The 11,422-nt window shown below is 36.9% G+C and overlaps 1 protein-coding gene and 2 long non-coding RNA genes across 3 annotated transcripts; 1 reads left to right on the top strand and 2 right to left on the bottom strand.

Annotated features, from left to right (window-relative positions):
- The first annotated feature begins 253 nt into the window (after nucleotides 1-253).
- Nucleotides 254-2,204, top strand: LOC128245614 (uncharacterized). The gene is made up of 3 exons (XR_008263193.1): nucleotides 254-511; nucleotides 870-1,271; nucleotides 1,515-2,204. It is a non-coding gene; the product is annotated as an uncharacterized LOC128245614 (long non-coding RNA).
- Nucleotides 1,475-3,157, bottom strand: LOC128245615 (uncharacterized). Its single transcript, XR_008263194.1, has 3 exons — nucleotides 2,803-3,157; nucleotides 2,241-2,394; nucleotides 1,475-1,611 (listed from the first exon to the last, which is right to left on the bottom strand). It is a non-coding gene; the product is annotated as an uncharacterized LOC128245615 (long non-coding RNA).
- Nucleotides 3,158-3,442: 285 nt separating this feature from the next.
- On the bottom strand, nucleotides 3,443-9,615 carry LOC128245613 (uncharacterized). Its single transcript, XM_052963817.1, has 3 exons — nucleotides 9,399-9,615; nucleotides 5,058-5,192; nucleotides 3,443-3,872 (listed from the first exon to the last, which is right to left on the bottom strand). The coding sequence occupies exons 1-3, from the start codon at nucleotides 9,451-9,453 to the stop codon at nucleotides 3,697-3,699; spliced, it is 366 nt and encodes a 121-aa protein (XP_052819777.1). The 5' UTR covers nucleotides 9,454-9,615; the 3' UTR covers nucleotides 3,443-3,696.
- Nucleotides 9,616-11,422: the final 1,807 nt, after the last annotated feature.

Genomic DNA, 11,422 nt, shown 5'->3' with positions numbered 1-11,422 from the left:
GATCTCCTTCAGAGATATATATAATATAATTTTAAGGAGTTAATAATGAGAATGCAATTTCTCCCACCACAGATAAGTAGATCCAATAATTTAACCATGCTAGATATTCTTATCTTGCCCACGGGCGAAGATAAAATGCCCGTATGGAACTCCTTTTACCACATTGTAATTGACCTTACGACAGCGGCTTCTAAGCCACGCCCCCTGATATCATGGGAGCGAACTCTGTCTATGTCCGTCAAACAAACGAGGAAGTAATGGCGTCTCGCGTCGTTTCGCTTTCCGATATTCCTGACAAATTATCATAAATGTGACATTACAATGGGGAAAAAATAGAAGTCAAAGGAATTTGTAACTGGCTGCTACATCGGAAGGCTCGATATATCTTTAGAAAATGACGATATCTAACATTTACGGGGTGAAATCTATCCAAGTCAGATAAAATCGGATAGCCGCCATGTTGTCAACATTGACATCGATACAAAGGAAAAGCGTGTGTGTGACGCAAACTGTAAATGCAAACAAGGATAAGTTTAACTTTTAATAACACCGGTCCTTCTTACAGTATTGTTGAAACAAAGATTAAATCATCGCACAATATGAGTAAATCATAAATGGCCCGAATGGGGAACACGAAAGTGACATTAAATAACAGTTACATGCCAGCTATACAGTATAACCTAGTATTCTATAGTATGAGCAGAAATGGTTTATTGGGGTTATGCATAAAAAGTTTCAGTTCTAAGCGATTGAACACTCCCCCTTATGAATAATAATGTAATAGTTGACAAGTGACAATCGTGGGTGATACCAATCTGTAACTTTTGCATTGCTCAAACATTCACATGCTTTGATTTTTGTTCTTACAGAAATTGTGGAACATGTTCACACACTCTGGCTGTAAAAGTAGACCTGGGAGGAAAAGTGCCCCGGTGTGGGGCTCGAACTCACAACCACCAGAACACTAGCCCGGCGCTCTAACCAACTAAGCTGACCGGGCAGCTAGTTCTAACCCAAACACACTACCCTCCCCCCATTTACCGGTTAAGGCTGGTGGAGGGTCTCCTGCTATTTACCGTTGACACCATTAAAGTATTCTGATTGATGGAGATAAGGAAGTCCCCTTATTATTGTCTTCTACAAGCCTACCGCCACATGGGACCTAGCATAAGACCGGAAACCGCCCCCCCCCACACACACATGATATTTGCCAGTCCAGGCAATGTCAACCGCAAGAGAAAACCAGTGATGACAAGTTTTACAAATAATCGGTAGGACCTATTTTAAAGCTTTTTATAACATTTAGTTTTACTTTGCTGTACAAAAGTAATGGACTATTTGTCCAGAGAAAAACAACAACCACAAAACATTAGCTAGTATCTTGTCAATATTTCATTATGATATACATGTAGAAAGCAAACATCAAAGGCAGTAGCATTTACAGCTAGTATTAAAATATTTAACAATACATGTAACTGATTTATTTTAATATTGACATCTTTTATTTATTTCAGGAAAGTGTTGTCTTTTGAAGAGAGTTCTTGAAGTTGTTCAGCATGTTGTTTTGATGGATTCTTGGAAGGATGTACCTCTATGATGTTAGCTTCAGTTCTGGAGTATAACACCAGTTGTTGCATATTTAATATCAGATTTATTAAATACATTGTTGTTTTGCAATCATTACTTAAACTTTGATATTTCTTTGGTGTTTATGTATGATATTGTAGGTGAATATCTCTTTATTGCAATGGCAAATATATTTTAAAATATATAGCATTAGCAGAAGTTATTTTTCACTGTTAAAGCTGCACTTTCACAGATTGATCACTTTGACAACTTACACAGGATTCGATTGCATTTATCATGTTTTGGCTCGGAGAAGTTTGCTTTGTGATTTATATATTAGGTCTTAATTTAAAGAATGCCAAAATAAGCCGATTCTGAGACAAAAAGTGTCAGACTAGAATTCTGTGAGAGTGCAACTTTAAGAATACTGTTAATCGAGTGTGCATGTGATCCGGACTCTGAACATTGGATGAACTATCATTAAATATTTTAGATTTACGTAAATGGCCCAAAATATAAGAATAACAATGAAAATATGTACATGTTTGACTTGTTCTTTATTCATAATAAGTCTAAGTCTTTACAGCACATGTTTGGCAGAATCAAGTTCTAATGAACATAATAATTGATTTAAATGTACAGTGAAATAAATTATTTTATACAGAAAATAATACCTTAACGATTCAGACCGATCTGTTCTCGTTTTTTTTTTGGTGGCTCAAATATTTATCTGAGTTTTGGAGGAGGCCTAGCTGGTGTGAGCTGGTCAAATACAGTAGCTGCTTGAGGGTCAGGGTTTTCTTGATTGGATTTCCCGTCGACAAAGTGCTGATATGAAAATAAGAAATCTATGAAATGTGTCGGAATGACAGCTACAAAAGCCATTGTTTACATAGGAACCATATACGAGTAGATGAGATTCGGAAGCATGCGATGGTTCGGACAAAAAATTAGTTGTACGATATTTCCTGATTTACTTTGAAAGCAAAGCAGTTTATAAAAACTACATAACGGCATCAACAAAAATACCTCTATCTTAAATGAAATCAATCGTGTCCATGTTGAACCTGATATTAAATGGCCATTAATGCCGATTTGACAACACAAGCCAAAGCATAAATGTACGATGTTTATAGTTTAAAAATAGTAACACTTATTTAGGTCATGCACGGACAATTTCAGTATTAAATACATTTTGAGCGGATTGAAATAAGTAGTTTTGTTAAAAAAAAATACTTTTGTACAGACGTATAGATGTTTCGCCTTTGAACGATCTTTCAAAATTTCCAAGTTCAGCTGTTGATGAGGTCTTCCACAGAGTCTGATACAGCACTTGCATTTTTCTAAATAACTCGCTGGTTTCGAATACGGAACGAATTGTAAGCCATCTTTAGTCGGCCTGGCTACCTTGTATCCGAATTACAAGTGCCATGACAACACCTTTTTACCATAATACTTAAAAAGGCGAGGAATTGCCAGCGCATGTATATGACGGACTCTGGTCAGTTTGACGGACAAAATCGCGGATAGCAACACGGCTTATCAGCCCTACATTCTGATTGGCTGATAGGACCTGTCAATCAAATCCTGTCGTAAGGTCAATTACCTCCCTTGTTGAAGACTGTCGTCAGTAGCATCAAGGAAATCTTATGGTTATATTTCGAACGCTAATTATATATAAGATAAACCTCGTTTCCGCAAAACACCCTACGCTCGGGTCGGAATGAGCCTATCTTACACTCTCGGCCATGGAAGATACTTATACACTCTCTTGTTGATAAAGTTGAAGCTGTTTTATAAAAAGTCTGTCCAGAAGCGTGATTTAATACATTGACAACACTCAGCAGGGATATATGTGTATATACGAAAAACGAAATTATTAGATATAAAATTTTATTGATGAAACAACATGGATAGCTGCATTGAGCTTAGAAGACATTCTGTTTGAAGTACGTAATGCTGTTATATTAAGAATAAGAAGTTTCAAGTTTAGATGGTTATATTAAAATGGAAATAAGGTATATTGTCATGTAAAAACAAATACTATCAGATCTATAATATAATTTCAGTTTTTAAAACACAAAGTCACATTGATGTTTAATTTCAAAGTCATGCAATATATATGTATCTTTAAAATCTGAACACCATAGCAACCAAGGCGAGGAGAAGAGCGGTAACCATGGAAACAGTCACGTGACTGGCGCTATTGCAGTAGTCTGTGTTGCAGTGACAGACGAAGGACGATAAAGATTCGATCTCTGCGCAAAATTCCACGGAGGAGGTTCCCTCGCAACCTCGAACAACAGCTGCAAAACAACAAATCTTTTTTTAAACAAATTTTAACAAGAGTCATTTATTCAAATCACCATATATTGGTTTAGCTTTCGGAAACTACATGATTAACAATATTACGTTTACCGACACACCGATTTACTTTCGGATTCTACATCATTAATGATGAACAATGGTGAATTGTGTTAATGTACGTATATGACATTCTTGCAACAACTTGTAATGGATACTACCAAATATGTAAATATATTGATTGAATGTGGTTTTACTGAATATATCTACATTATTTACAGTATGAAATTATTGCAATTTATAATCATCATATTAAACTGAGTTGTGTTTGTCGAAGAAATGTATGATAGTGATAGTGTGAATGTATGTTTTGTATGTTGCTTAATATGTTTAGTACATGTGTTTTTATAATACTTTTTGTGTGAAGGCCATGCTGGAAATAAGTAGTATGTCTGTAATGATTGTACACTTAGTATGTAACCTTCGTTGAATAAAGTTGTTATTATTATTATTATTATTATTATTATTATTATTATTATTATTCTGTATAATAACAAACCGGATTAGTTTTCGGATACTACATGATTAATAACATCCTGTATAACAACCAACCGGTTTAGCTTTCGGACACATACATGCTTAATAATATCCGTTTTGATAACAAACCGACAAAAGACAAGAACAAGAATCAATGGGTGACTTTCGACAAGTTCAATGGTGAATTCATTCATATACAACCGTTGAACGTACATAGTTGTCTGGGTTCAAACTTATGATTCTTCATTGAACTAAATAACTATTTGGGTATACCATTGCAAACAACTTGATTTTAGTAAGGTAGTTTCAAATCTTAGATTTTTGTGCATGTGTGTCCGATCAACTGCCGTGATATCTATATTTTCAATGATAACTCAAAACTGTGGTGATTTCGGTCAATCAAAAGTCTTTTTTAAATATTAGTCACTTAAATAATAGAAAACAACATAACTTTAACTCGTACATCTTCTTTATTTTTTAAGAATTAAACAATTTATGTTCGACCTATTGTCTATGCATAAGAGATACGGCTATTTTTTCATCGTGAGTGTCCCCTGTGGTTTAGATTCATGATAATCATACTCGTGCAATAAAAGCTTTGTGAGTTGATAACCTTTGACGCCAATATCAATATCACACAGAATACTTACTGTCGCCGACCTTGAGCTTGGAGCATGATAGGCAATCAATTGCAGTTGTGACATCTGAATGAAACACGTTAAACTGGTCCTTGCAGCCATCAGTATTCGAGCACTCGTAACAACTGATCGCATCTGTATGGCCCACTACACGTGCAAAACAGAAACATTGGAGTATATTGTGAACAGCCGATTGTATAAATAAATAATGGAGACAACAGAAACAAGCCCATTAGCCAAACAATAGCAAATACATGTTTAAAGGCACAATGCTAAAGATATACTCCACGAGGGCCGACAAACAACCTACAACGCATAGGAAGGAAGACCGCACATGTATCCGAACTTGTACTATGTTTAAGACCGCACATGTATCCAAACTGGTACTTATATAATGTTTGACACCACACATGTATCCGAACCTGTACCAAAGTTCAGACCATACATGTATCCGAACTTGTACCATTGCATACCACACATGTATCCGAACTTGTAGCATGTTTCAAACGACACATGTATCCGACCTTGTACCATGTTCTGAACTTGTACCATGTTTCAGACCACACATGTATCCGAACTTGTACCATGTTTCAGACCACCCATGTATCCGAACTTGTACCATGTTTCAGACCACACATGTATCCGAACTTGTACCATGTTTCAGACCACACATGTATCCGAACTTGTACCATGTTTGAGACCACACATGTATCCAAACTGGTACTATGTTTGAGACCACACATGTATCCGAACCTGTACCATAGTTTAGACCACACATGTATCCGAACTTGTTGCATGTTTCAAACGACACATGTATCCGACCTTGTACCATGTTCTGAACTTGTACCATGTTTCAGACCACACATGTATCCGAACTTGTACCATGTTTCAGACCACACATGTATCCGAACTTGTACCATGTTTCAGACCACACATGTATCCGATCTTGTACCATGTTTGGGACCACACATGCATCCGAACTTGTACCATGTTTGGGACCACACATGCATCCGAACTTGTACTATGTTTGGGACCACACATGCATCCGAACTTGGAATATGTTTGGGATCACACATGTATCCGAACTTGTATCATAGTTCAGACCACACATGTATCTAAACTGGTACTATGTTTCAGACCACACATATATCCGAACTTGTACCATATTTCAGACCACACATGTATCCGAACGTGTACCATGTTTCAGACCACACATGTATCCGAACTTGTATCATAGTTCAGACCACACATGTATCTAAACTGGTACTATGTTTCAGAACACACTTGTATCCGAATTTGTACTTTGTTCCGGACCCAACATGTATCCGAACTTATACCATGTTTGAGACCACGCATGTATCAACACTGGTACTATGTTTGAGACCACGCATGTATCAACACTGGTACTATGTTTGAGACCACGCATGTATCAACACTGGTACTATGTTTGAGACCACGCATGTATCAACACTGGTACTATGTTTGAGACCACGCATGTATCAACACTGGTACTATGTTTGAGACCACGCATGTATCAACACTGGTACTATGTTTAAGACCACGCATGTATCAACACTGGTACTATGTTTAAGACCACGCATGTATCAACACTGGTACTATGTTTGAGACCACGCATGTATCAACACTGGTACTATGTTTGAGACCACGCATGTATCAACACTGGTACTATGTTTGAGACCACGCATGTATCAACACTGGTACTATGTTTGAGACCACGCATGTATCAACACTGGTACTATGTTTGAGACCACGCATGTATCAACACTGGTACTATGTTTGAGACCACACATGTATCCGAACTGGTACTATGTTTGAGACCACACATGTATCAACACTTGTACCATGTTTCAGAACACACATGTATCCGAACTTGTACTTTGTTCCGGACCCAACATGTATCCGAACTTAAACCATGTTTGAGACCACGCATGTATCCGAAATTTTTGTCCCAAACATGTAATCAACGTGTATTTAACGATGAAATCATTCAAATGTGCAGACAATCCTCATTACGAAAACATGGTGGACACTTTTTTGTTACAGTTAATTGCTGTAGCTATATATAATGCCTAAGGTTATTTTGTATTTTTATTTATTTACTCCAATTTTGAAAACAACAACACAATTATATCATTCAGAATACTAGTTCAGTAGAAATGCATCGGTTGGCAACTGTTGAGTGTCCATAAAAGGAACAGTCAACAGCAACCGTCACTCTTAACAGTCTTGTTGTCAATCTTCACATTGCACTATAAAAATCATGCGATTTGTTTAAAATTGTTGGATGGGGAAGATTACAGCAGATGAACGAAATATAAGAAACCGGATCCATCTGGACCGACTGCTTATCGAATAAATGTATACACTTTCGTAGACCAATTCAGTTTAAACTGCATCTTCAATGTATAGGTTAGAGTTTAGTAAGTAATTTCTTCGTGAATAAGTAACCTAAGAAAGCGGAGCGCAGCGAAGCGACCGTGGTTTCTTATTCACGAAGAAAATACTTAAAAACTTCTAACCGACTAAAGTGTTAGCCCCTCCCAAATTGTATAAGCTTTCAAATTAAGTCGTGCGCCTGTCAAACAGACGTGTCAATCAATTCAATATATTCATAGAAAGCAACATTATGCCTATAATGAAGACTTAAATAACACCATTTCAAATGAAACAAATAGCAGCCTAAGCCGCTTAAAAAGCCCCGCCTGCGTTTTATAACCGAGTTTGATAAGGTGATTAGTTTCATCAAACACTTCGACAAACCTGTTTCCAAAATAATGTTTTGACAGTACTCCGCCAGACGGCCGTATTGTGAAAAGGTTTGTCGAAGTGTTTTAAGAAACTACACTCTCAATCTAACTCTGGTAAAAGACCAAAGGCGGGGCTCCGTAAGCGGGGTAGACTGCGCAATGTTTCATTTAAAATGATGAAGAAATAGGAAAGTTATCTTTGTTTAAAGTCTTCATTCGAAGCAAAATATTGCCTTCCGACGTAGCATTTATGACGCAATTTATCACGTAGTATACACACACTGATATTGTGACGTCATTTAAATCAGCGTTGACACTGAAAAATGCGCCTTTGCATATGCAAAAGGTAGGCGTGGCTTTTTGGGTTTTCTTCAGAAATAAGTAACGAATTTTAATAAATAAGAAACGAAACATTTTAAAAATCTAGCGCCCCTGATTGGCTGATAATGTAGGGGAAAACACTAGTGAGTTATTGTAATGTGATTATATTCATTATGTAAATTAAATTAAACTGATGGTTAAACGTTTTTGTTTTGATTTATTGCTATACCATATAATTCTAGCTACATTTTATCTTCATCCCCGGTTACATATTAACCGATTCGGCATTCCAAATTTAATGGACGTTTACAACTTTGCTTTGCGACCGTAATGGTTCATTGGCTATCCTGCCGTCTCAGATACGTTCTTTTCCCCCGCTGGGTGCGTCGGGAGGTATTAGGGCCGAGCATTTGAGAGCATTTTACGGCAACACCAAGACCCCTCAGCGTTCATACGGATGCCAGACGAGTTCGGAACGAGCATTTGAGAGCAGTTTGTGGCAACACCAAGACACCTCCAGCGTTCATATGGATGCCAGACGTGTTTGGGACGAGTATCTGAGAGCATTTTACGGGGACTTCTAGGCCCCCACAGCGTTTATACGGATGCTGGACGACTTTGGGACGAGCATTTGAGACCCAAATGTTCGGCACCCGAAAGATGTTCATCATCATCTTACAACTATTGCGATGTCCATGCGAATCCCTAGCACCCCATGTGGTGTTTAAAACACGATCAAAAACAGGGTTGCAGCAGGATATGGCCAACAGTTACGGTAACATTTATTTTAGAAACAGGTTGATAGGTAGAATTTTAATTTTTTATCTTATTTTTAATCAACAGACTATAAAAACGGTAGAGTCGGCACCTATTTTGTAGGTAGTGTAAGTCGCAAGGGTATCGCATGATTAGGCCTTAAAAAATTGTTTATGCCTAATCATGCCGTATCGTTGGGACTAAGGCACGGGCGCCTTGCAATTTGAGTCGAATAAACTTCAAAAGGCACCTATAGTACGGCCCCGAAGAATATGTGACCACTACACACGGATGCCGCAAAACGGTTCGATAACTCAGACTTTCCGAAATAATATATGCGAATACACCATTATTTTTTTCAACAAATACATTATCATTAAACATTTTTTTTTAGATAACTGATTACGTTTAGATTTCTTAAGTCTACATATTTATTATAGGATAAGCAATATCATTAATATAAGCCAATACATAAAGATTACAATTATGATTATGAAAATTTACGTACCTGCCAGAAGAATAGCTGCTCCGATCAGAGATAACACAACAACGCTGGAAGTCATTTCGAAAAACGGAAGATTTGAGCCTTTTGCTTTATACACGAACAGTCCAGCTCCTTATGCTTGAATTTGTCTGGGTGAGCCTCCGTTCCTTATACACGAACAGTCCAGCTCCTTATGCTTGGCTTTGTTTAGGTTGGTCGTTAACAGAAACGCAGATTGACATAATTCTTTGACAGTTGTTTTGTTATTTTATAATAAGGTATTGAGGTATTTGAGGTTTTGTTTCAGATCACCTAAAAGGATCAATCAAGTTGTGATTATAATGTTCATGGGGGTAGCAACGCCTTTGTGCCTCCGTTATTATAGTGTCTCAGATCTCTGCTTGGCATTGAAAATATCAAATGCAATACACTTTGCGGTTTTTGAAGTTGTTTAAAGTTTCCATTCCATTATGTTGATAAAAATATTTGTCAATAAGATATTGAAAATATAGTTTTAAAGCATAGTTTGTACTGAAGTCTAATTTATTAAGATTTGAGTCATAACTAAAGTAAATTTTATGCCTTTAAACTGATTTGATGACGTTTATCGACTTTTCTTTTAAAGCGACTAGATCATGGTTTGTAAAATGCACTTTTTTATAATTATGAAATAACGTGTGGCAAATCATGAAGAGTGTTTAGGCCACACCAAATTGATATTTCGTTCCGCGGATTTACCGCTCCTATTTTTTTGAAAATGCAAAAAAAATTTTTTTTATTTTTTTGTGCGCCCGCACCTCCATTTTGATAGCCAAGCAGATTTTTTTCAGGTAATAATTTATTAAAAGGCTAAAAATAATCACGTATAATTTTTCTACGCTAGTTTTCGTGTTTTTGTAAAGGGAAGTTACCGATGCGTAGTGTTTTTATACTGTATATCTATCGGTTTAGCATGGGTTTCAATAAATTCAATCAAAATGGCGGCTTCCGGTATAAACAATGTGGCTCGAAGTTTGGAAATTAAATCTTATTTTTGACAATAATTGTGTTTTGAGCATGCTTGAAGTCATTTTTGATCGTCTCAAGCACTAAAGGATCATTATTTAAAGCAATCATTATGCAATAAAGCATGTGTATCTAAGACTGGTACCGATTATATTGCGTAATTAGTGACTCGTTTTGAATGGAAATCGGACAGGTCACATTAACTGAAACATGAGTCATTGTTTGGTCCAAATTGATGTATCGAGCTCATTTTTGATCAAATTCTGACAAAACAACAGTTTTAAACAAATATCTTTTCACAAATAGCGATATAAACACTGGTCTGGATATACCTCAACATAAGTAAGCCTAAGTTTATCACCTTATATTTTGTTTTTATTTGCAGCATAATCCGGGATTGTAATGCACTTGTCAATTGTAACCACTGCCGCGCCCACCCCTCGCCCTTGTTCCAGGGGTATACCGGGGACAGCAGAAGCAATGGGCTGTGTTTTTACCTTTCAGGTGGCCCCGCAGTGCCTAGTGAATGTGGTTTTGTCTTCATATTGAAAATAGTCGGGAATGGGCCTCACATAGGTATTCGGGGTTGCGGGGCCATTTGGCAGGGATTTTACCAGCAGTGTGTCCCTGCAGGTCGGGTATTTTACCCTGGTTTTGAGTGACCGGAAGTGAAAGTCCCCGCTACTCCGGATTTGGGGGGGGGCATATACAATTGGCTGGTGCATAAAAACATCTAAATAACCAAACAAAGTACTCTGAAAAATACCCTTGCCCTTTTTGTTTTAATAAGCACATGTCATTGCATTTCCTGTGATAATAAAAACAAAATTTAGTCTATGATATATGGAGTCTGATGTTTGATGATGCCTGTATAAGTGATCATTTTTTTACAAATCACAAATCAATCCTAAGTTATGTCTAAATACAGTTGCATATGATGTTAAACTGATTCAGGTAGATTTATATAAGTCGTTTCAAACTTTTTACTAAAAGCAGGGTTATTTATTATTATGAATGATCGTCATATTAAAGTACGTTTTAAT

The sequence above is a fragment of the Mya arenaria genome, chromosome 9, assembly GCF_026914265.1.
Source record: "Mya arenaria isolate MELC-2E11 chromosome 9, ASM2691426v1".
NCBI classification, from domain to species: Eukaryota; Metazoa; Mollusca; class Bivalvia; order Myida; family Myidae; genus Mya; species Mya arenaria.
This window is presented reverse-complemented; position numbering and strand designations above follow the sequence as displayed.

Excerpts from the sequence above, each read along its gene's own strand:
- LOC128245613 (XM_052963817.1), bottom strand. The coding sequence starts at position 9,453 with ATGACTTCCAGCGTTGTTGTGTTATCTCTGATCGGAGCAGCTATTCTT. Across the intron at positions 5,193-9,398 it reads AGCAGCTATTCTTCTGGCAG|TGGGCCATACAGATGCGATC; the intron begins GTACGTAAATTT and ends TTGCACGTGTAG. Across the intron at positions 3,873-5,057 it reads CAAGCTCAAGGTCGGCGACA|CTGTTGTTCGAGGTTGCGAG; the intron begins GTAAGTATTCTG and ends GTTGTTTTGCAG.